Source organism: Plectropomus leopardus, chromosome 12 (genome assembly GCF_008729295.1).
Source record: "Plectropomus leopardus isolate mb chromosome 12, YSFRI_Pleo_2.0, whole genome shotgun sequence".
Classification (NCBI taxonomy): Eukaryota; Metazoa; Chordata; class Actinopteri; order Perciformes; family Serranidae; genus Plectropomus; species Plectropomus leopardus.
Window position 1 is genome coordinate 17550324 of NC_056474.1, and position 25617 is coordinate 17575940.

Sequence of the window (25617 nt, forward strand, 5' to 3'; positions counted from 1 at the left end):
CAAAAAAGCTGTTTCTGTTACTTTTGGGCAAAGCTAAACTGCTTTCCCCTGCTTCAAGTCTTTGTGCTAAGCTAAGCTAAAGGTCTGCTACTAGCTTCATGTTTACCACACAAACATGCCGGTGGTAACTGCCATTTCAACTGTCAGGATATTTGTTTACATTATTTTTTTTGTTCAAACTATCATTTCATATGACAAGAATTAAGTTTAATGCTCAAAATTACAAAATGTTTTTCCCCTCGAGATATTTCCTGCATAGTATGTGTAGTAGCAAACTGTCATATCAGAGTTAACATTAAGTTTCCAACTTGTTCATGTCAATATCCAAGTCATAACTATGACTGGCAAACCTCACTTTTTATGAAAGGTCAGATGTATCCGACTTGAGGTGAACATATTTGCTCTGCCAGAGCAACCATTCAAATACCATCGTTCAATATATTTTACATTGTAAATAATGTAAAGTATTTCAAACCTCACACTACCAGCGGCCATTAAAGGTATAATAAATTGCAGTCACTGTTTGTACACAGTATCCCCAGAGAAATGACAGTGAAAGCCAACCTCAGATCCAACCTTCTTTGCCATATTTGCAAGTTGTTTTTTTTGTCTTTCATAGCTTTGTCATAGGTGCATGCTAATTATGGTGTTGCACCTGGGTGCTATATTTATGAAAAGTGACACCTGCGTCCTGCGCAGTAACATTGCAAACAAAGCAAAGCAAGATGAAAATAGATAAAACCACTGCCGCACGCTTCTAGCGGGTCTTAAGTGATAGACTCTTTTCACAGTGGACATTTTGACACGTCATGATAGGAAATGCACAGGTGCATTCAATAATGTTCATGATAGCTGCATTTCAGTTAGGGGAGGTCCTGGTATTTAACATGCTGGCTCACTTAAATATCTTACTGGGACTGTTGATGGAACTGAGCCATCGTTAATGTTACTGAATACACCTGTGCTTTTCCTACTATGACCAGTCTTGTCTGCTGTGAAAGAGATCCACTGTGAGGGATTACCTTTGTATGACACAAAGTGTTTGTTTTTTTTTTTTTTGGGTGGGGGATTCTGCATAGTAGACCGTTAATCTTTCCCATTTCTAACAAATAAATGTGACATGAACTATAAATTATCCTGCCTTTTTCCTACTGTTACAGTCAAACTGAATACAACTTTAATTTGTGCCTCCAAAAGGCTTAAAACTGTTTGTACACTCTGGTTGCAGAAAACAAGCCAAAAGTTGAATCCACTTTCCAAACATGTTGTAGCAGTAATTTTGTGTGCAGTGCTTTTAGTAAAAGCTGGGCGCAGTGACAGGAGTGCATTTAAATGAAGAGTCTCTTTGGTCCCATCTAGTGGACGAGGACTGAATAACAAACAAAGAACCCCACAGGAAACAAACAGCTCATTGTGCTGTATATCCAATCATCCTGCTTTTAATACAAAGTCAAGATACAATATCTACATCCATGGTTTGAAAGGAAAGAACAGGTACATAAGTGAGGGGGATGGCATCGTCAGAGCTTGCCCTCAACACATTTCATATTATGCTTCGTGTGTGCGCCTTTTTAATATTTCTCTTGACACAATAATCATTAGAAATCGAAGGAATAACATATTTCATATATGTCACACACTGTCAAGACTTCTGGACCACACATAAATTTCATATCAGAATAATTTCAGGTATAAACAATAACTTTTGAGCGTGTGTGTGTGTGTGTGTGTGTGTGTAGCTGGGCCATTTCTTAACCCATTCTCTGTCAAAAATACACTTGCTACCATGTGCTTTCCTGCAAACTAAACAGCTTGTCCGAGGTTTTCACCAACAAGTCTGCGCTATATATCTAATTTCTCTGATGCCCTTAAACCTATCATGGTAGGGCGGACCATACCTCTGTTGCTACGATCACACCACGGCTGTTGCTATGGAGGTCGAGTGGGGGAGGGCATCAAGAGGGCATCACTGTAAACTAGGTCTGCCTCTAACGTACATCTCTAGCTAACTAGTCGGACATCAGTAATCAGTATCAAATAGTACCCTACACAGAGGGCATACTTTATAATAATAAAGCAAATAAAAAAGCACCAAAACTGACCATTAAAAATTAAAATAAAATAAAAACAAACAGTGACAATATCATACTTTAACATTGGCTCGCCAAAGAAACATCTTATTGGTTATAGTTGCTAGATATCCCAAATAAATAGATTAAAAACAAACATAAAAAGTAACAAAATAGAATAATAAATATCTTAAAAAATCATATGAAATAAATATGACAAAGTGAACGATAACAATAAGGCTTTTTTTTTTTGCGACAATAAGAACTACATCACATCCAATCCCACGTTATATCTTGTGCTCAGACGTATGTAACTGTACTGTATAGGACTCCAATGATAGACTTTATGTACAAAATCGGTGAAATCGCCCGAGATGTCTGATACACTGGAACATCGCTGTGCTCGTCAATCACCACGTGGGACCAATTATGATTATATGTCAAATCAAGAAAAGATATATATCGATATCACAGACTTGTGCAGTTGAACTGGAGAGGACAGAGGGGGGAAAACATCATTTTGGTTAAGTTGGGATGTTCTGTACAGTGTGATTTAGGAACAGAGAGAATTTGAATGGATGGAGGTGGGCTAGTCAGGTGCAGGGGAGAGGACTGTTGAACGTGAGTCGCGCTGAATGCTTTTTTTGGGGGGGGATTTCTCTCATTATCTTTCACTGCCTTAAATAGTAAAACACCAGACTGATTTAACTGCAAAGTCGTGCAATTCAAGTAGGTAAGCTTCAGAGGAGGAAGATGATCGGGGAACAACTTTCATCCTCGGTTTAAGATACTTTATGACAATAAAATTTTAGCACACAACGCATGAACATTAAGCAGCATGTTTCAACACAAGAAGTAAGTCGGCGTAAGGCAAAGACGTACAGTAGAAACACACAAATAATCTGCAGAAATGGGATGTTGTGACGGGATTGAAGCTTTTTTGTAAGGATCTCTTTCAATAAGCCACTGCTGGACTGACACAACGGGGCTGACGTCAAGGGGAGGATGAGGACGAAAAAGGTCTACAGCAACTAGCAAGCAAGTTTTGTTTAACGAAGAATGCAACATCTCAGCCCAGATGAGGATATGACGGGCTCTAATCGCTTGTTTTGAGGCCTCAGTGAGGACGCGATTTGGGGAGCGTGAACTGAACTGATCCTTGGCCGCTGGTCTCTAGTCTGACTTTATGCTGGATAAAAGAGGGAGCCATCTCTTCTTGTAGGCCACAGTTCAAGTTCACGCTGCACGGTTTCTCTTGGCACTGTGCGTCAGGTAAATGAAAATCCACATGCTTCTCCAACAGTCCTCAGGGTGAGTCCCTACAGTAGGCTTCCTCTGAGGCATAACCTCGTCATCTGCTTTAAACAATAATCAAAGCTACCTGCGGCAGCAGTAGACACCTTTGAAATAGACTCACAGACACATAGAAATGTTCACCTTTGCACTTTGTAACCCCTTAGTACACCAAACCAATAGATACAAAGTTGAGGATAAAAAGCCCATTTAGGGTGCAGCAAATATCCAGGCTCTTTGTGTGGTTTTTTTTTGTTTGTATGTTTTTTTTTTTATACACATATAGTATCATAATTCCTGTTCAGAAGCTGTTTGTATTTCACTGGTTCATATTGGAGATAGCTGACCACAACACACATGTATTATACGTCCTTCACACTGGAACACTGAGGTAAGTATATGGATTACACATGGATAGTCTCCGCACCCAGCAGCTCCTCAGGGAGACCCCTGATGAGTGTGGGTGCTGTCAGACACAGAGTTGTTGTTGCTGTTTTTGTTGTTGCTTTTTGTCCTTGTTGGTGTAGAATTCATCTTTGAGTCTCGCTCCCGGAAAAAAAGGTTCAATGTTCATTTTATTTCAGGCCGTCTTTCTGTTGTTTCTCTCGTGGGTTTTGTTTGTGGACCTCGAAGCGGAAAGATGGATGGGTGGTCGTCTCTTCACTTACGTTGCATAGTGGTCAAAGCTACCCAGGTACTCCAGAGCGGCCTGGTAGCAGAACTGGTATTCATCCTGCGGAAAAACGGAGGGTACGGACAGAGTGAAAAATCATTACTGCAAACAGACGGGCTCACAGCACCTATCCAGTGTCATTTTTTAACAAGGCTCACGACACTGCTATTGTTACAGAGGATTTACTAAAATCCTGACTTTACTGTTTATTGGAAAGTCTGACTGTCAAATCTATCTACCTAATCTCTCAGTTTGGTGATTTCTCATTTTTCAAATTAACTTAAGGATTAAGTGTTCTTTGTAAAATTTGTATTTGCAGACTTAAATCACACTTCCACATTTTTTTTCCCTCTTCGCTAATTAACAACATCAACATTTGTGAAAACATGCCGAGATTCAAGTAAGTCAAATACCAAAAATGATATCAAGACATGCTCAGCAAATTAAGTATAGTATTCTGAGACATGACTAAACACAATCGGAAAAAAATATGCCCCACACAGAAGGCCAAAGTTTAAAAGCTACTGATGTTTTGGGAGTTTCTGAAGTCGTACAGTACAGGTTTTGTGCCTCTTAATGTATATTAAGGATAATATAGTTTATTCAACGAGATGTCACTCTCATTCTCTTACATTCATGGAACTAGATGGCACTCAACAGTAATGTCTCTTTTCAGAAATCATTACACCAGACCATGCAGTGAGCAGTTTCATGCATGAACTTTCCACCAAACTATACCCACAAACTGTATCACTGTGCAAAAGGAAGCGAGAATCTACTGCTAGCTCACCTTGCACTACTGAGCTAGTTAACATATCAGCTGGACAGCATTAATGTTTACATCTTGCGCTGTTATGAGCATGAGCCTCTTAGCCAGGAGTAGATGCACGCTTCTTTCTGCAAGGTGACACGGTGAGTGCAGTTCGTTACAAAGAAAATAGTTCCTACATGAAGCTGTCTGTGGATTATCTTAAGTAACTGGATTATAATTTCTGGTAAGAATTATTGCACCACAAGCTGAGCTGACTCTCCAACGCTTATCAGTTCACACCAAAACAAACTAGACTGATAAAAAAAGCACTACAGCTACGGCTTTTGGGGTGAACTATCCCTTTAAGCAGTACCATTAGTGTGCTCAGTGCTTTGCTTGTGTCTCTGCCCTGCTTAATGAGTCGGTAAGTCCCACATGCTGTTCAGTGTTTACCTCAGTCTGCACCATGGCGGGTCTCTGTGTGCGCAGCATTTTGACAGTCTGAAAGATGTCCACCGCCCCTTCGTAACGCATCCTCTCCAGGACAATACTCAGAGTGATGAAGACACCTGTCCGCCCCACGCCAGCACTACAGCCATAAAGCAAAACATTGGAATATAGTTAACAATGTGTCAGAGTGCATACAACAACATGCTACATTCAGACCAACCCACTGCAGTTATTGTACAATTAACCATACTTTTCGCTGAGTGCTGAAGGGATGATGTTTTTTTTGGAGGCTAACCATGAAGTTAGCATTGCCCTGGTTACCTTGACAAAAAGCCGATGGGATTTTTCCATTGGATTTTGGATTTTGTGGAAAATCAACTCTGTGGTGAACAAATGTTTATGATACTTCTCAAATGAACACCACTTTTAGGATTTTTGACGCCTAAATGCAATTGACAGAAGTAAAAGCTAAGGTAAGGCTTTAAACTAACTACACCATGGCTGCATGACTTCAGCATCACCACCACAATGAGGCTGTAACGCCATGTTTGGCATGATGACGTTCTATAGTTTTATTTAGCCACTTGTTAGCAACTTACAAGTAACATAAAAGCTTAAAAAATTTACAAGAGTTGTATTTACTGATGTATTTTATGCTGCAGAATTAAACGTGAAAATATCTTATACTCGTGTTAACCACAGTCCTTATTGAAGGCCTCGAACCAAAAACCCATTCAAAAAGCCCTCTGACTTTGAGATGAGGGAACCAGAAGGGCTGAAATGCTAACTCCTTTCTGGGTTGTAGGACTCATTCACCACTCTACTAACAATGACAGCGTTCCCATACGTATTCTAAAACTTGTTCATAATATTTTACCCCATTATCGTGACTTTATTGAAGTATTTTAAAGGGGTAGGACTAAAAACACATATTTCCCATGCATTTGTGAATAAGCAAACTGCTATCTTTACTGACTTAAACTAGACATTCCTGCTGCCAACCAGCTTCATATGCCAAAAGACCAGACCAGCAAAAATGGGCACTTTGCAGAACATCAAGGCCACGCCCCTTTTTGGGGGTTAGATAACTAAAGAACTAATCGATTATCACACGCAACATATTTTTGTATAAAGTTAGACATGTTTTGGGATATTTCTGAACATATTTACAATTCAACAATATATATTCAAAACTTTTGATTCCAAAACATTTCCAGGGTTGGAAAAAGGTTTTTCTAATTTCATAACTTTTCCAGGAATTTCATGACCGTGGGAACCCTGCATTGAATAGTTTTGTCATGAGCTGCTAAGGTGAACTCGACTGCTTACCTGCAGTGAACGCTGATTGGTCCGTCCTGGCCAAACTGCTCCTTGGTTTTGTGCACTTGGCCAATGAAATCGATGAAGCCCTCCCCAGATTTGGGCACACCTTGCTCTGGCCAATCAGTGAACTGGAACTGACGCACTGTCCGTGATTGGCCATCCTGAAGGAGTGAGAAAAAAAGTAATGAAGAAGGATTTTCCAAAAAACCTGCAGGCTGAGTTTATCTGAGAGTGTGTCTGATGTTTTTTTCAACAGGCATTAAGATGTTTATCCTTGAAAGGTGTAGTTATTGTTTATGTTAGGTGAATATTTCAAAAAGACTATTTTAAGAGCTGCCTCTTGCTATATCGACTAAGGAGTACGATTCTGCCAGGCAATATCCTTCTTTTCCTTCTAATGATTACTGTTATCTGACCCTGGATCAGTGGCTGTGGTTAACTTCAAGCTGTAACGTCAGTGCGTCTGCTATTGTCAGCCACTCAGTAGGCAATTACATCTTTTCTCTTCTGCTCAGCCTTCCTGACTCCCCTTTAATGGAGATCAATAGAGCATCTGTCGATGTGGCGTCAGCGCAGGACAGGCTTAACTGGAGTTATCTATGACTGGCTGACATGTGCGTGAGAGCATGTGCGCACACGCGCGCACGCGCACACACACACACACACACACACACACACACACACACTGTCAAGGTGATCCTGAGACAGCTTGGTTGAATGAGTAATCAAAGGCTACTTGCTGATAGTGCTAACTTGTTGTATTACACACATTCACATACAAAACACACACTAACCAACACACACTACAGGTCGATAGGACATGCTTTGCATCGCTGCCTTCTAACAGCACTGATGAATTGGGAATGGGGCCGAAAAGTCAAAGAGTGTAATGTTACACTGATGTTTAAATACAACATACAAGAGTAGAGCAAGTCATTAAACACACAGACACCACAAACTCACCCTGGCATCTGTAACTTTGAACTCCCGCAGGATGTACTGAGGCATGTTGTACTCAGCCATGGGGTCCACCACGAAGTATTGGTACCTGGCTGAGCGCTCAGCAGGCCAGTACTGGTGACACTTCTCCTACGAGAGAGCAGAACAGAAAAAAAAGGATTGATGACAAAGTGCACAGGGCTGACGTTTTCTATTATTTGTGGCTCTTTGTGTGTGCATACGTACCCGTCCCATTTCTCTCAGTTTGGTGAGCATGACCACGATAGTGGAGTTGTGTTCCCAAAGCATCCTCCAGAAGTCCTCTGTAGTCTCAGCCAGAGGACCCTGGGTGGCAATGTAGCCTCTCTGCTGCCTACATAAACAAACAAACAAACAAACAAACAAACAAACAAACACACACACAAATGTACACATATTAAAGAAGTATTTCACTGATGAAGAGATTGTCTTTTCATAAACCTAAGCTGTCTATGCAGTAGGACTTTTGGAATTGGTGCTACATGACAACACATGAGAAAACAAACAAAAAGGACTGTGGCATTCGTGTTTGCTTAAAAAAGTTAGAAAACCTCCAACTACCAGAATGTGCTGCACCGCACCAGACCAATTAATGCTCCAGCTGGTGGGTGAAGTAATGCAAGCTTGTCCATTTTGACACAGGAAACAATATGGCAGCCGGGTGATAACAAAGGATCTCGAATAACAGCTAAATGGTAGACTAAAATTTCTTTTTGCAGCCTGTTTTGGCGCCCACTTCATGTTCACAAATTCTCATATTACAGCCAAACAGTGCACTTAAATATGTTTCTGAAGACATTCTGGGTGAGAAAATGGCGATACACTGACAGGATCTTAGTTTATATTTGATCAGCACTGCTTAGTTTTACCGTTTGATCTCAGTATTTTTGACCTCCATTTCAACAATACAGGAAACAGTATGGTACACACTACCTATTCTCAAATTCTCATATTACAGCCAAACAGTGCACTAAAATATATTTCTGAAAACCTTTGGCTTTGAAAATGGCAATACAGTGAGAGAATCTTAGTGTATATTTGATCAGCACTGCTTTGTTTTACCATTTAATCTAATTTTTTGCAGCATATGTGTTTCACAAAAAAGGAAATAGTATGGTGCCCACTTTTTATTTACAAACTCTCCAGTTACAGGCAAACAGTGTACTGAACCATGCTACTGAAGACATTTTAGGCGAGAAATAGGAGATGCAGTAACAGAATTTTGGTGTATATTTCAGCAACACTGCTTAGCGTTACAGTTTGATCAGAGTTTCGGCAGCGTTAGCGAGAGAGCTTCTATACTTTTCGTGTATAGAAGCTCTCTCTGTGTAGTTCGAGCAACAGGCCGAGAGCTAAAAGATTAGCAGGGAGATCTGGGTGCTGTCAAGACTGCCACAGTTCATTTACAGCAATTACTCTCGTTATTACACAACACTGGTTGAAATTCAGCGAAGTATTCCTTTTAGAAGCCACCTCCTCCCATCATCCTCCCTGTTTCTCCCTCTGTCAAACATCAGACTGAAAAGCGGGTCAAGCTTCAGGCAAGAAGGGGAACAGTCAAAACATGTGTGTACAACCACTCTGAATGCCTGAATCATCAGAAGCGCTGTGACCGAAGCGAGTGCCGTGCAGCGAGACGAATAGCGGTAACATGTATACAGTAACGACAGATTTGACAGGAGGTGACAGGTGGGAGCACTGCGGTGAAAACCCATCCAATCCATTCACTCAGAAGGACTTCATAGGAGGACAAGGGGATCAGGTCATATTAGCGTTTACGGGGTCGGGAACATACCTATATCCGTCTATGTAACTGGCGTTGATGTAGTCGGAGCCCTCCAAGCCTCTGATTGGCTGGAGGCAGACGCGGGTGGTTTCATAGGGCATGATGTTGACCAGTCGGTTCTTGAATTTGTTGCAAGGCAGGTTGGCTGTGACAAACCGGGATGTGTGGGCTTTGGTGTTAGCCAGTCGCTGTGTGGAGAGAGGAAAAGGGAATATGTGAAGATTAAGGAGAGACACCAAAGGTTAATAAACGGATATCACCATGAAACTTCCCCGGTCGGTTAACTACATGACAAGACAATTATCTTCTGTATTATAAGTTTTCCGAAATTTTATATTTAAATGTGGTTATTAATTGTTATCTTATTACATATGCCCTGATATGCAAAAATTCCCAGAACAGAAATCTGAACACTGGATAAAGCCAGGTTCATTTTTTATTTGTTTAATTTTCTTGAGATATTAAGAATTAAATATTTTACAGCGGAAATTTCAAATATCACTTTTTAACACTCCATAAATCAGAAAACACTAAACAGCCATGAAAAATATTTTTTTGCCAAGCTTTGACAAATGAAATGTTTTATGAAACAGGTTATGAATGATTTATGAACAAACCCCTCTGTTAAAACCTTCACATAGGGATAACAAGTCTGGTTTAAGTAAGAAGAATTTTCTAGAAAAATCATTTTTTAAAGAAAAATGATAAAGTACTACATTTAAATACAGGAAAGTTTCAATATTTATCTATCTATCTATCTATCTATCTATCTATATGTATGTATATATATATATATGTCACATATTTCCCTGGTTTGGATAGAAATCAGACCAATTTGCTCAGGTTTCAACGAGTTAATGTAAGCTGTCAAAAAAAAGTGTGCACTGGGTATCTTCAATTCTGTGACCTAAATGTGTTTAGGTATAATATTTCTCTCTCAACTAGACTGAAAGACGACAGGTTTTGTTGGAAAAATAGCGAAAATTTTCAAAATTAACCGGTGCATTAAAAAGGTGCATATTTTCATCTGCAGTGAGTCCCTTTAAACAATATTATCTAGCAAACCAAAAGTGATTTGGTTTACAAGACTAATTCAGGGTTAATTGCCTGGTTAGCTAATGTTCAAAGCCACTGTATTCTAGTGGCTTTAAAAATTAAAACTAGTGGTTGCAAAACAAATCTGAGTGAATGTGAGATAACAGGATTGGAGAGTAGAAAAAGTGTTCTTTTTTTTGTTTCACAAAAAAATGTTTTTTTACTTTTACATCTTCAAGGCTCTAAATATTATTCAAGAAAATTAACTTTAGAAAAGGAAAATCAATCTCCTGCAGAACTGCTCACCACTCAGACACTCTCATGCAATGTGTAATGATGAATTATGAGTGGATGGCTTTGTTTTAAGGAGCCACGAACCAAAACTATCTAAACCACTTTTCTATTCCTCTTTTCAGACAAAATCTCAGAATACGCGAGGCAGAATATTAATCTAAAATCTTTCCCCTGCCCTCTACCTTGAATTCCAGCTCCATGCCGGTGATGTGCTCCCCAGTCTCCAACTTGGACAGCTTCTGCATGTACGAGTACAAACTCCTGGCGGCCACCTCGGTGTTCCCGCAGGCCACGGCCTCCAGCAAAGCCTCGTGAATGAAGCTGTATTGGTCCTCCGTCTGCACCATGTAGTTCCTCTGTGAGCGCATCAGGGTCACGTGACCATAGATGTCCACTGTGCGCTCATGTCGAATGCGCTCCAGCATGGCATCGATGACAATGAAACAGCCGGTGCGACCAACACCAGCACTGATAGAGGGAGAGGAATAAGTGGGATGTCAGTGGACTAACATTACGGGAAATGGGCTTTTAGCTCTTTTTGCTGCTGTTAGATGAGAAGATTGATAACGCTCTCATGTCTGTCAAATATAAAGCTAAAGCCACCAGCCAGTTAGCTCACCTTAGCTTAGCATACAGACCAGTAACAAAAGATTAAAAAATCTGCCTGCCAGCTCCTATAAAGATCACTTATCAACATGTTTTGTCTTGTTTTCTTTTTTAATCCAGGCAAAAAACATAATGATACTAGAATTACTGCCTCATGGTTGTATCCCAGCTGACATCAGATGTCAAAATGACATTTTGACTCTTACGTCAGACAGACTTTAACTTCTGGTTGAAATGAATATTGTGTTGGCAATATTTTAAATCTCGATTGACATTAGAATTTCATATTGTGTAGACATTAACATGATGACGTTTTGATGTCAATGAACAGCTAAGAAGCCTCTGCCAACCAGTCAAGTTGCAGATGTCGTCCATGTCTGTCCAGACTCAATAATGTATTTAGTGAAGACTCTGGAAGAATTTAATAAAAAGTATTAAGTGTATTTTCTGGCAAAATGTGGATGATTCATGCCAGATATATGTGTGAAATTTAGTCCTAATTAATGGATGGATTCTTGAGTTATGGACAGTAAAGTGTTTCGTAAGGTGAACTTTGACCACCAAATTTTGGACGGACAACCCTACAAACATATTGCGTCCTTCTATGGCTGTCACCAGTATTAAGGCATAAAAACAAGTTATGGTTATCCAGGGACTTTGTACTGGGCTATTTCTTGGCTGCTGACACTTCATGGAGTTGTGTTATCACCATGAGGTATCCTAGCAACCAATGGAGACTCCAGGAAGTTTAAGCACCTGGTCAAAAAACAGCCTCCCCAAGTGATCCCTGTTAAACCACAACTTTGGTTTTTGAACTGATAAAACAAACAACTGTCTACAGTCCTTATGCTAAGCTAAATGTGACCTCTCCGTAGCTTCATATTTACAGAACAGTCATAAAAGCGGTTTCAATCTCATCATCTAACTTTTGTCAAGGAATTAAATAACCACAGTCCCCAAAATGACAAGCCTGGCTGTGTGTACTGTACCTGCAGTGAGCGATAATAGGTCCAGCGTCAGGAGGGTTGCAGGCTTTGACCCTGCGGAGGAAGTTAAGGAATGGGGTGGGATACTCTGGCACGCCGTGATCGGGCCAGGCTGTAAACTGGAACTGACGCACCTCTCGCCGTTCACTGCTGCCACTCTGATATCAGGGAGAGGCAAAAAAAAAGGTCATAACTGTCTGTGCATATACACGTGTAACCTTCATCCTTTTGCATGACTGAATTATAAGTATTTAAAGGTAACTGACATATTTGCCAGTTGTTTTACTGCATTACTGACATATTACTAACTATCTTCAATAATTCCAGAAAGGTTCATAGTACAGGAATCCTTGAAATATTGTATCTGTTACAGGAAAAACTTCATATCGTCGAAAGAAAACAAATACCCCAAATATTTCTACATTATGCACACTCTACACAAAATACAGGACTAATACTAAGGCTGCTAAATATTTCATGTGCATTTTTCTCCACTGTATGACGGATCTCCTAACTTGGCATTTCACAACACATCAACCAAAATTTTGAGAAGCGCTGCTACACTTGGAAGCTACAGTTGGCCTAGTTTCTGTGTTTGTAAGTAGGCCACGGAGACACGCTAGTCTGGCACTCCTAGATTAGCCCTGTGCTATAAGAAAGTGCTCCGCTTCCAACAGTGATCAAATCTCAGCGCCTGACACAGGGAGGTTGGCCTGGTTTGAACACTCTGTGAAGCCCAGACTAATCTATTCTGCTCCGTGTGTCCACATGCGATACTCGTTCAGTGACGGAGGAAATTCATGATTACTCCAGTTGGTTCCTAACAGTAAACCGGAGAGATCAAAGTGGTTTTCACTGGATATGACAGTAATTTCCACAGGAAAGGGCAGAGCGGTGAGTCAAGGGGTGGATACAGACAGAGAGGCAGCGAGGAAAAAGAGGGGCTTTATTTACCTTATGCAGGGAAAGAGTGCGGACACAGAACGTGGCAAGCTCCATTGTGTCCAGCAGGGTGACCTGGATCATCCCGTACGTCTCTGTGCCGCGACTTGGCCAGTACTGGTCACACTTTATCTATACAGATAAAGGAATATCACCGTTATTACAACAATTACAGTTTTTCAACGATCTACTCTTAAAGGGATAGTTCAGATTTTTTTAAGTGGGTTGTACTGTAGTATTATACCTATCAATAGTCAATGCATACTACAGTACTACACTATAGTAGATGATGTTCGGTATGTCCTCAGTTTGGAGAAGTGGAGGATGTACCAAAACGGAAGCAAATTAATGTATTACCTGTGGATGAGCAGCAAAAAGATAAAAGCTAAAAACTTTAAACTAAAAACCTATATTTTTAAACAAGCTTTTGTGTAGTGTCTTTCTATCAAAATTTCCTTTTTTTTTTTTTTTTTTTTACTGTTTTTAGTCTTTTAATTTAATCTAATTATTTTTGAGATCCATTTTTTAAGATCCATTTTGTTAATTTCATATGTTGTTCTTGTTTTTGTTTCTTCAATCACACTGTAAAGCACTTTGAATTGCATTTGATTTCTTATAAATAGAATCTGATTGATTGATTGAAGAGCAGCTGGTCCGTCGCTGCTTTGACCAGTTGGTTAGCTTGTGTTATGATGTGAATCTGAATTAACCCTTTAAAACATCAAGTATCTCATACAACCACCCTTCAAAAATCTGAGCCAGTTTTATCAAATTCTTTCAGCAAAATTCTAATATCATAAAAAATACAAAAGTGAGACATATAAACGGCGTCAGAAGGTGACTGGACTCCTACCCGTGACTTCTCCTCAAGGCGCGTCATCATGACGACAGAGGCAGCTCGCTGCTCCCACACCATCCTCCAAAAGTCCCCGAACGTCTCCGCCAGCGGTCCCTGTGTAGCAATGTAGGCATTCTGCTTCCTGTAGCCATCAATGTAGTTGGCGTTGATGTAGTCGCTCCCCAGGATACCTGAAAATGAGACACTTGTGAGGCTCCCACTAAACTACAATTTGCAAAAGCAACATAATAAATTAACCTGCATGTATGACATCAAACAGCCTAACGAACTGTTTGTTTCTGGCAGCCGCGGCTTCCAACAGAAGGCTGCTGGATGACTAGCGGACGACAACAAACAAACAAGACTCCGTCGGTGTAAATTCATGAGCTGCAGATCAAAATCCATTCTCCCCCTTCTTGTTCTGGAGGAGTGCTGGCTGCACTTGAATGCACTCGCGCTGTTTGTCAGTCTCATGCCATTGCACACAGCCAGTGTTGAGCACAGTTTGCAATTTCAGATTTCATCCATCACGCAGCTCTCCCTCCCCTCTCTGTGTGTTCAACCCCCCCGAACACAAACACAGACCCTCCCATTAGGATGTCTAAACATCTTCTTTAACTTGTTCCCTTCCAGCTAATATTTACCTTCTATGGGGGCCAGGATGACTCTGGTGTGGTCGTACGCTATGACGTTAGCGTAGCGGTTTTTGGGCTTGTTGACCTCCAGGTTTGAATGCTCCCAGGTGAACTGCTGACTAGGGTCGATGGACTGTTGAAGAAGCAGCAAACACACACACGTTAACAGTGCGTGGTGGCATATTTAGTAGTGCTTTTCAGGGTAATGGAAAGAGAGTGCTCTGTAATGTAGACTAGTTGCAGCAACAAATTGCAGCGCTGAATAAATCATGAACATATAATCTGCACGCAGAGATACAAACGTTAAATAAGATTTGCTTTATGAAGCGAAGGCTTAACAGGCTTAACATCTCTAAACAATAAGGATGTTATGTTTGCATTCATATGGAATCATAATGCATTTCTCACTGTTGTTGAAAAGTATTACCTGTGAAAGTCGGTGAATGTAATCATGAATAATTGTATGTAGATGCATGATTTACACATGTTGAAGACCTAAGAGTCCTTCACTAACTCGAGGGTGTCTGAATGTTTAGATACTGTGAGAGCAAGACCCTGATCTAAACTGCAATGACAGACGCAGCTATATGCATGTGAAATGTGCTGAATAAGACTGAATGATTCTTCTGCTACTTTAAGTTGTTGGGGCGTCTTTGTCCATGTTCATGCTGTACCAAGAGCGTCTCAGATCCGATTCACTTTGTCATTAAACTCATATATTCATATATGATTAGCTGTGGCTCATTGAGTTCATTCTATTATTCATCAAAATGAGTGACCAATAGTTTCTTCTACATCACTCACCTCGTATTCCTGTGAGAGTCTCAGGTTGTCGTTTGCTTTCAGCAGCTCTATGTGCTCGGCCAGCTCGCTGATGGGGATGGGAGGATGGCTCATCATACCTGCGTGACAACAAGGGGTCAGAGGTGACGCGAGCTTCAGCTGGATAACCTAAATTACTGCAGGTCAGCATCACTCATATGCAAAGACGTGAAGATAATTATACAATCAGAGAACATCACATATCATTAAGGAGCACACTGAGGCAGAAAATCAATTTTGATCCATGTGCGAGGACAAAGTGAGGCGAGTCTTGTTTGTTTGTAAATTGTTTTTCTCTGATAAATTGCTTTCTCTGTGATCAGAGGAGCAACAACTCAGAAAAAACAAACACAGACAGAAGACTAATTAGGAGGGGTTGCGCGCGCACAAACACACACCCACACAAGAAGAAGCAACCTATGCCTTGTACAGTCATTTCTGTTTGCAGCTGGAGCGAGAAAAGAGGAGCTATAGCGATCCATTGTCCATTTAAAAGGCAAATAGCTACAACAATAAATCAAAGAAACACTGCTTTGTGCACGATAAACACAGTGTATTTAAGTCAGAACGCATCCTTGATGTCTCTTGAATTGGAATGCATGTCGATGTGGGAGCGTTTAAGTCTCACTCTGCAGCCACAGCAATCAAAAACAGGCTCGTATCAGTGGTTATTTTTTCCATCGGACGGGCACTGCACAACCCACAGGTAATCACGAAAAAACGCTCCTGTCACGACCAAAATGACCTCAGATAGCATCAGTCGGTTTAGCTGGAAACAAATTTCATCTTTGCCGAGCATCTCAGAAGGCACAAATCTCAGGAGAGGAGAAGTGGGTGAGGTGGGAGCTTCAGGGTTGCTGCCACATGAGAGTAAAAAATTCATATGATAGAAGAGGAGAGCTGCAGTGCTTTGTTCTGTGTACTTTGCTTCCTACGATGATGAAAAACAACAACTTTCAAACCTTCATATATGGATTAATTTAAAAATAGTATCGTTTGACTTTATATATCCTGGCAGGTTAAGCACTAAACCTTTCTCCATGGTGACACATTTTGCCTCCTTTTCAACAAGGACCCTGTGAGACTTCCATAAACTGCAACCATGAAAATATAGTGAGAACAGTGATTCAGTTCCTCGAGGCCATGTGTTTTTTGGATGCTGTTAATTTAATGGAAGAAGTGAAAGCGAAGCATCATCCGCCCCGGTGCCACAACCAAAGCAGCTGTGTTGTTAGATCTCGCTCTGTAGGGGGTGGGGAGCGGCAAAATCCATGTAGTTACTTCACAGTGGGGTTTTAGTCAGTTATGCTGGCGAGAGCAGAATCAATTCCTTCATAAATGATCACAGTTAACCCACAGCTCACCTTTTGATATCTGATTCTGACCGTTAAAACCCGGCTAAGGAACATTCAGGAGCGATAAGACAGATTCATGTCATTTCTGTCTGTTCTGATGCGCTATCTCCAGCTTGGCATGTGGACTGTGGGCGAGCGGAGATGATCAGATTTTGTCACACCGTTATGACTCAGCCGTGACTAAGCACTGACTGTACTACCTGGGCAGCAGCCATTTTGATCTCGAAACGACTGGAAGCTGCCAGGTTGGTTGTGATGCGGAGGAGTACTTTCACAATCTTGTCTGCATAATCTAACCAAAGTTAAAATTAGTCGCATGAATATTTCATCACCAAATGATGAGCAATCGGAAGTACACTTTAGCATGCAAATACACAGTGTGTGTTTGGGTGCCTGTGTGGGCCCATGCTGCATACCGGGAGTCTGGAAGTTGATGCGTCTCATCTCCACAGGGTCCGTCGGGTGATGGGCCATCATCTCTGCGTTGCTCAGAAGGCTTTTGGTTCCCGGCTCGGAGTCCTTGCGCTTGCTGCTCAAACACAAGTGAGTCAAAAGAGCAATTAGCGCATGCAAACAACCAGGGAGAGAAAACCAGACTGGTGACACATCATTAGCATGGCTCCTTGATTCGAGTAAATAGTGCATTAACAAATATGCCGTTTTACGGATTTGTACAAGTACTCTTTACAGCATCTGCTATCATGTAATTGCTGCGGGTTAAAATGAACAAAGAGCTTGACATTGGTTTAATCTTACCTGTCAGGTTTGCTGCTTCCAGTGAAACAAGAGCAAGGGAAGGAATAATTAGAGGAAGGAAAGGAAGGAAATAGACAGATTGTTAGGGAGGAAAATCAATATTTTGCATTAGTATTCAAAAGCTTGATGACTTGCAGCAGATATCACAGGCCTGGAGTGAGGTCAGACTGTTTCGTAGCCGTCTGAGGGGAGAGCAAACTTTGAAATTGGAACAAATTTGATGGATATCAGGCTGAAAGTTGAGCATTTGTGGGAGGACAGTCAAACATTTAACAATCCCGATACAAAAAATATCAGTGGCAGCTGCTGGCAGAGTGTGAGCACAGAGCGTGATGGACAGAGACTTAATGTATCTTTAAAGAATGAGTCTGGAAATATTCAATACTTTTCTTCTGTCAAAAATCCGCCCAAACAAAACTAACAATGAATCGGTTCTACAGCACTAACAAGAACTGTCTGTGCAGCCAAAGTCTGATATAACTGATCGCGCGGTCCATAGAGCTCCACTGTTGTCCAAAAACTATTAGAAAAACAAAGATAAGCCACATCATCGCATCAGTGTACCTTCAAAACCACGAACCTGTACACCTTAGTTTACTGTGACTGAATACAACATACGTCATACTGGTACCATGAATACTCACTAATAGGACTGCAACTAAAAATATTGTCATTATCAACTTCTCTGTCAATAATTTTACTGATACATTGGTTAGTTGTTTGGTGTATAAAATGTCAAAAAAAGTGAAAAATGTCAATCAGTGTTTTACCAAAGCCCGAGATGACGTCCTCAAATGTCTTGTTTTGTCCACAACCCAAAGATATACAGTTTACTGTCACAGAGTAGTTAAGAAACCAGGAAATATTCACATTTAAGAGGCTGGAATCAGAGAATTTAGAATTATTTTTTCTAAAAAACAAAACAAAAACAAATACTCAAACCGATAAATCAATTAACAAATTAGTTGCTGATTAATTTTACAGCTGACTAATTCATTAATCACTGCAGCTCTACTTGCTAGAATACCAAAATGTATATTGATCCCTCACTGAAGATAGTATCCAACCAAAACACCATTTACACCATTTGAGTGATCACTGAAAACTACAGTGTCCAGCTGCTTTTTTAAACGTGAAAGTATATATTTGTGACCCTTTTTCAATGATTTATATTATCAGTAAGGATCAATTGGGGCTTGTTTCACTCAATCTTATCTACACAACAAAAAAACGGACCACTAACATCTGGCTTTTGTCTTTAGTGGGAAAGGTTACAATCGGCATTTATTCCCGAGAGAAATAACGCAGTAGTCATGGATATTTACTGGCTCCTGTAGTGATTTGCAGTGATGGAAACATGACACCCAGGTGGATGTGTTACTTTTGACCCTGCCACAATGCTTTTCACAAGCCTCCATGCTGCCTTCTACCATTTATGAACCCTGTTTTCCAGCGTGTTAACATAAAAATGTGACACACCAGTAAAAATCAGAGGCGTACCAGTCTACTGCAGAGCTGTGTACACTGCTGTGGTCTACTGGCAATGGGAACGTAGTCTATTACTTATTTTTAGCAGGTTTTCTTGCATTTAACAAATCCCACATATTGGTGGAAAAAGGCATCAAAAACTCAAACAGAGTAGTCAAAACCCATTTAGAGGTAGTCTGATAAACTAAAAGCTGTCCCACTCACTTTTTGTAAAGGAGGATAGCGATGACAATACAGATGATAAAGACCACTGCCAGGACGGGTCCAACCACCCAGATCAGACCATCACCTGCATCGAGGGGCTGGGGGTCTGAATCTGGGGCAATCACGGGGTCTGTGTAGGGGCTCGCCACGTACATTTTCTGTGAACAAACAAACAGCAGACATAAGGGTGTTTTTTTATTTTTTTAAACCTCCACTGACAAAATAACCTTGACACTAAAAAGCAATAAATAAAAAAATTCAACAGACTACCATATGCCCCCCCAAAAAAAGTTGAACTCACAGCTCTGTCACCAAGTCTCAACAAAATGTAACCTGCGAAGAGGTTGTAGTCACTGCAGAGCTGTTGCACTGGATTGCATTAGATTGAAAAGGCATTCCTGTAATTTTGGCCAAGCTGCACATGCCTTTAAACATGTGTGTATGAGATCATATTTGATCTATCTTTGCACTTCAGACAACACATCAAGAATGTAGCTAAACATACTGACATTATATGGGCTTGTATAATTACAATAAACTGAATAAAGTGCCTTTTTATTAAAGGCATTTTATTTAGTGCCTTTCTGAAGCACTTTTGAAGAACGTCCCCTGGGTTAAATGTCCCTAATAAAAAACATGTAATAAAAAGTAAAATCTATCCTAATTCAAGTCGTATATTTACGTCTTTTCCAATTCAAATGCACATATATACGATCCAGTGCAGCACGCAGGGCAATATCTCTTCTACTGCCACAGTAGGTACACTCACTCTTTATTAGCGTTGGTGATGGAAGTACGTGAAGGTTATTGCCTTTTGCTTACAACACTTTGACTGACGTGCATTTTATTGTTTTAGCATTGAGGCCGTATTGATTGCAATGTAAAGTGACAGCCTGCAGCAGGGAAGCACAGGCAGCGGGAAGTGAGGGAGTGGTTATAAACACGCAAAGAAAAGAGAAGTGACATGGCTGCTTTGGTACCCCGGTTGTGGAGTTGAGCTCAGCTAGGATGAAGAAGACGTATTCCTGCCCCGGCTCTAGAGCTCGGTTCTCAAAGCCTCCGTAGTCCAGCTGGTCCCCCAGGGTGAAGAAGGCCGGTAGGGTGGCAGGTGTGAAACGGGCTGTGATGTAAGCCCGCCGCAGGTCCACCTGCTTCTGCTGCCGAGAATCCCTCTGCTTTTGACTGATGTCTTTTAACAGCTGAGAGATGGAGAGAAGAGAAAAAGAGAGAAACAGAGACAGAGGAGACACGGACAGGAAAAATAAGAGACGTTCCAATATCTATGACTAATTTTTAAACACTGGTACTAAATTATAAAAGGTAAGTGTTGCCAGGAGTTCTAAGCAATAGGATTGTGTGTGTTTATAGGTCCTTTCCTCCTTCCAGGCACAGACATCAGTTGGTGCCGTCATTGTTGTGGTTCTCACCTCCTCAAGGTCCATTTCATCTGGGCTCTTGAGGTGTCTGATGACACCGCGGGCTCTCCTCAGCGGAACCACAACAACATACACGTTCCTGAGGAAGCAGAAAAACAACATAACACCAGGTGCACTGAGACAACAGCAAACAAACTATTTTCACATTTCCATGCCAACTTGTTGCGGTAAAGACTTTTATCTTTAACATCTTCTCCGTCAGACACTGTTATCATCATGTTCCACACATTTAGATATAATCTGACCTGAGTGCAGCACGTCTATGAAAAGTATGGCGACTATCTAATACTCTTACTTGACAGGAGTGCGAGTCTCCAGCGACGGTAGGATTATGGTGACTGTGGTCTCAGTGTCACGGGTGTGGTCAATCTCAGGGCGGCGGATAGTGATTGGTGGGGAGGTCTTGGCAGAGATGCGGTGGCGAAGACCTCCCATGTTGCCCTCTGGAGCAGTGATCTTAAAGTCATAGCCGGTGTCAGGCTGAAGGTTTGGGATCACTGCCTTTCTCAGACGAGCGTCCACCTCCATCTTCTGCCGATTATACTCCACCTGGAGGAGGGGAAAGCGCAAGTTAGAACAGGATGCCTTTTTATAAACTGTACGCTGATGATATCCTATTGTACTTTAAAGCTAGAGTGCGTAACTTTTGTCTCCCCTCTCTGGCTGTGAGAGTAATTACTTCTGTCTACCAACACCTCTAAAGCTTAATAATTTACATACTGAAACCCAGTTGTTTTATCCACCCAGAATGGATATATTATGTTGTGTTTTACACTTAATTTCTTTCATTTGGAAATCATGCTAATTAGTGAGCTTTAGAGGTTCTGGTTGTCAGATTTTGTTATATCTAGTAAATGTTTATTTTTTCATAGTACTACTCCATGAAATTCTACATAAAGCCAGCATCCCACAAGTGGAATAGTGGGTGCTAAAAGGTTTAAACACTCTCACAACTGAGCATAATTCAGGTCAATCCTGCGTCTGGTCGGGTACCCGCAGGTACTTGTCAGGTGACCCACACAAAAGGTGATTTGCGGTTGGTATTTTTCCTTGTTTTATTTCCAGTTCAAGGTGAATAAAAGAAAATGCAGTTTAGATCGCAGGTGCTAGATGATAAAGATTTTAAAACAAAAAGAAAATATTGATGATTTAATGTCTTAACATCGTAATACTGAGAGATGCACTGCTTAATATTGTGAGACATAATTACATTTGATTTAAACTATGACATCTTATTTTCACTTGTATGAAATGACCCCAAATGGTCACTTTAAAGTGCTGCCTAACTGAATTATTTAAACAATGCATGGTTATTATAGGATTTCCAGTTTAGGGCTGCAGATCTTGTCTCGGCAGGTCGGGTTGCGGAGCTAAGTGGTCATTTGTGCAGGTGGCTACTGCGGGGGTTTGTGGGTTTGGTATTGCCGTGCTTCCTGTTAGAGAGCAGGTCTTGAAAATCAGACCCATGCAGGACTCTGATTCAGATGCATAAACTTGTAATATGAGGTACTATAATCAAAAAGGCTCGACAAATGTTACTTGTAACAAATGTATCATTTCATACATTATTTCAAGAAATGACAGACGAGGCAAATGTCATGACTAGGGCTGTCGAATGATTAGTTATCACAATTAATCACATCTTTTAATCACATGTTTTCATTTTCATTATTTTGTATTACAAAACAGTTATGAAGTCCGTATTGACAGGTAAAGCATTCTTGCCAGAATGTCTTGATTAGGAATCAAATGACAGCAGAAAACTGCATGGGACTTAAAATAAAGTGGGTGTGTCTGTGAGGGGGAGACTCATGGGTACCCACAGAAGCCATTCTCATTCAGTTATCTTGAGGTCAGAGATCAAGGGACCCCTGTGAAATGGTCATGCTATTTTTCCATCACCAACATTTATCCTAACTTTGGAGTGTTTTTTAGCCCCCTTCCTGAGAAGCTGGCCTTGGGTGATTGGTATCACTGGATCATTCTAGCTTTAAAACTCAGCCCGGTTCAGCCTCTTAAAGACAGAAACTTCGGCTGACGATTAACACAATTAAAAAAAAATTAATGCGATGTGTACAGACCTTAACTGCATTGCGATTAACGCCCTAACACTGACATTCCTAGTCATGACAAATATACTGTACATGCACCAGCCTATGGACATACAGTAAAACGATAGGGGTTACTGCTCTCCGGAAACTCCCAGGTCAGAAGAACGCTGGTCTTAGTCGCCAGATTGACAGAAAAATTCCTCGGCACATCTGGTAAGCAAACAAACAAAAAACAGAGTCACTTTTTATGAAGTGTTTCATTCAGATCAGCGTCTCTTCTGCTCTCCTACTGCAAACCTGTAAAGATGGAAGACATGTCAGTCGGATTTGTTACTGGGGGAAGAATACATGATGGTTAGGAGGATGGGCAGGTGATGAGGAGAGTGGATGGCAAGAGTAATAAGTACAAATAACAGACAGAGCAGCTGCAGGAATGTGACATGCCACATTCTCCGAGTGTAAGGTCGTGTTTGTTAGACTCAGAATTCAGCATGTCAGCAGAGGCTTTGGAAAAGGTGGAAGTGGAGGTCTATCAGATAAAAGAAGCTTACCTGCAGATACAGCACCAGACGCCGGCTTTCCCTTGAATTCAGACTGAACACTTACCTGCCGTATTATACACAGTATGTCCAAGCCCTGTATTGACTTTTACCTGAGGGTGTGTGATAAGCAGTGCTCTTGAAGCAAACATCCATTAACATTCAGCCTGCTTCCACTGGTGGTGAAGGGTAGGTGATGAAGGTATAAGTGAGTGAGTGGAGGAGATTGGGGGTAGTAGTCGTGTTCCCCTGGACTTTGCAGTTCTCAGCGTCTCTGAGGTGCACAGGTGAATGGCCGACCTGTAAGAACTGGCCCAGACTTCGTTTAGTTTAGTGGTTTGGAGTGAAATCCACAGTAAAGGGAGCGGAGATGTGAAGCTGAACCAGTGCTTACAAGGTGAAGGGTGTTCCTGCGGCCTGAGGCCAGCCCTACCTGTTTCAAAGGCCAGGGTTCGGCTCACCAGAGGTGGGCTGAAGGGGCCCGGCCCTGCCTTGTTGTGGGCTCTTAGCTGCACTTCGTAGGCTGTGCTGTGATTGAGGCCCAGGATGGTGTAGCTGGACTCGCTCGCTGGTAGCGTGATCAGCCACGGGGGAGCAGTGGGGGCTGGTATGGCTGACGGGCCAGTGTCAGCAGAGGGTTTGGGGCCCGCAGCCTCCCTGTAAGATACTGTGTACTCTGTGATGATACCGTTGCACTCCTCTGGGGCAGGGGGCTGCCAGGAGAACTGGAGGGAGCAGCAGGTGGCATTAACAAATTCGGGTATTTTGGGGTATCCCGAGGGTGGGAACATGGGAACTGTTATCTCCTGCTGCACTACGTCTCCATAGCCTGCTCGGCTCTTAGCGGAGAGGACAAAGACGTAGGAGGAGCCTGGGGAGAGGTCTCTGACAGTGAAGTTTTTCTCCCGACTTGTGAAATCCACTGTGGTGTCTAAGGAGGTATTCTTGAGGCCAAACTGTAGGCGGTAGCCCTGGATTACCACCGGGGCCCCCCGGCTATCAGAGCCTGACTCAGAGCACTCCACCGGAGGAGCCCAGCGCACCACCACAGATGGACCAGATCCTGGACGCACCCAAAGAGACGGCGGGCCGGGAACTGCAAACAACAGTGTAGGCAGCAGAAAATCAATGGTAATGTATATATATAACAACATATATCATGTAAATCTTGTAGAAGAATTAGAATTGATTTGGCAGTTTATTTACTGCTGGCTTGTGCAGCTTACTGTTAGATCAATTCTTGAGTATGTTACTAAATCCAGTGCACTGAACTGTACACTTGGCATATGCTTACCAATCCCTAAGGTCTGCACCAGCTTGGCTTTGCTGTGTGCTCCGTCCCCTTTGGTGGTGTACGCTGCCACTGAGATGGAGTACGTAGTCTCTGCTTTCAGACCTCCTAAAATCATCTCCTGTGGGGGAAACACATGACAGCACCATCAAATACTGCTAACTCATTCCATTAATATAAGACAATTCAGCCATTACTTTTCTTACAGTTATCAGGGTTCCTGCACAATTTCAAGACTCGAATCTACAGAATTTTCAATATATTTTTCATCCCAAATTTTTTCAGGACAAATTTCAAGATGTTTATTATGTAAATAAATGCTTTTGAAATTCTATTATTTACATGTCTGTTACCATTATGTTACCAAGATTGTTGCCAGGTACTGTAGTCAGACAATTATAATATCTGGGTTGGCATCTGAGGTGATATCATTTTTTAGGGCTGTCCCAAATTCCAGTTTGGGCCAGAGATGATTAGTTGTGAGGGGGATTGAAGGGGGTGGGGGGCTGGCGCTAGTTTTCATTCAATGCGCCTAAAATAACATGACGTTTAGCCACTTTGTTAGCATGCAGGTTGCAGAAACATTAGCCATAATAGTTAGAAAATAAGAATACCTTGAGAGACGGCTGAGCTTTGAGAACTTTAAGTTTAAGGTTTATGTTTTCTTTACGTTATCAGGGAATTTGCCAAGTCAAGCCAGTTTGCTTTGGCATTATCTGGCACCCAACCTTTTGGGGGTCATTTTTGTACATTTCGAAACTATTCCAGACACTTTTCTGACATCTAGCAAATCTGTAAGCCGGTCACGGGCAGTCAAAGTGTCTGAGTCATATATCTAGGCCTGTCATTAAGGTTAAAAATCTTTGTCTGAGAACAACTAATAATTAATGTTGATGCATAATGAATTATGTTGGATTACTATTTCTTTATTTATGGGCTATTAGGGATTTTCAGGTAATATATAATATTTGGGTATAGACAAACGGAGCATTTGAATACGGATTGGGACATCAATA

General features: G+C 41.4%; 1 protein-coding gene across 2 annotated transcripts in view; it reads right to left on the reverse strand.

Annotated features, from left to right (window-relative positions):
- Positions 1-1408: 1408 nt before the first annotated feature.
- Positions 1409-25617, reverse strand: part of LOC121951460 (receptor-type tyrosine-protein phosphatase S-like) — a 97560-nt gene continuing 73351 nt past the window's right edge. The window contains exons 16-36 of one of the 2 annotated variants that reach the window (XM_042497789.1): positions 24605-24722; positions 23744-24406; positions 22887-22981; positions 21016-21269; positions 20712-20799; positions 20265-20483; positions 19285-19442; positions 17593-17604; positions 17253-17365; positions 15464-15561; positions 14669-14792; positions 14040-14215; positions 13199-13318; positions 12248-12402; positions 10835-11120; positions 9333-9511; positions 7745-7871; positions 7523-7648; positions 6566-6720; positions 5240-5375; positions 1409-4095 (exon numbers count right to left, since the gene is read on the reverse strand). In XM_042497789.1, the coding sequence (XP_042353723.1) occupies positions 4027-4095; positions 5240-5375; positions 6566-6720; positions 7523-7648; positions 7745-7871; positions 9333-9511; positions 10835-11120; positions 12248-12402; positions 13199-13318; positions 14040-14215; positions 14669-14792; positions 15464-15561; positions 17253-17365; positions 17593-17604; positions 19285-19442; positions 20265-20483; positions 20712-20799; positions 21016-21269; positions 22887-22981; positions 23744-24406; positions 24605-24722 (3471 nt within the window). In that variant the 3' untranslated portion in view covers positions 1409-4026. The remainder of the gene's footprint in view (positions 4096-5239; positions 5376-6565; positions 6721-7522; positions 7649-7744; positions 7872-9332; positions 9512-10834; positions 11121-12247; positions 12403-13198; positions 13319-14039; positions 14216-14668; positions 14793-15463; positions 15562-17252; positions 17366-17592; positions 17605-19284; positions 19443-20264; positions 20484-20711; positions 20800-21015; positions 21270-22886; positions 22982-23743; positions 24407-24604; positions 24723-25617) is intronic. The other variant, XM_042497788.1, reaches the window with a different exon arrangement.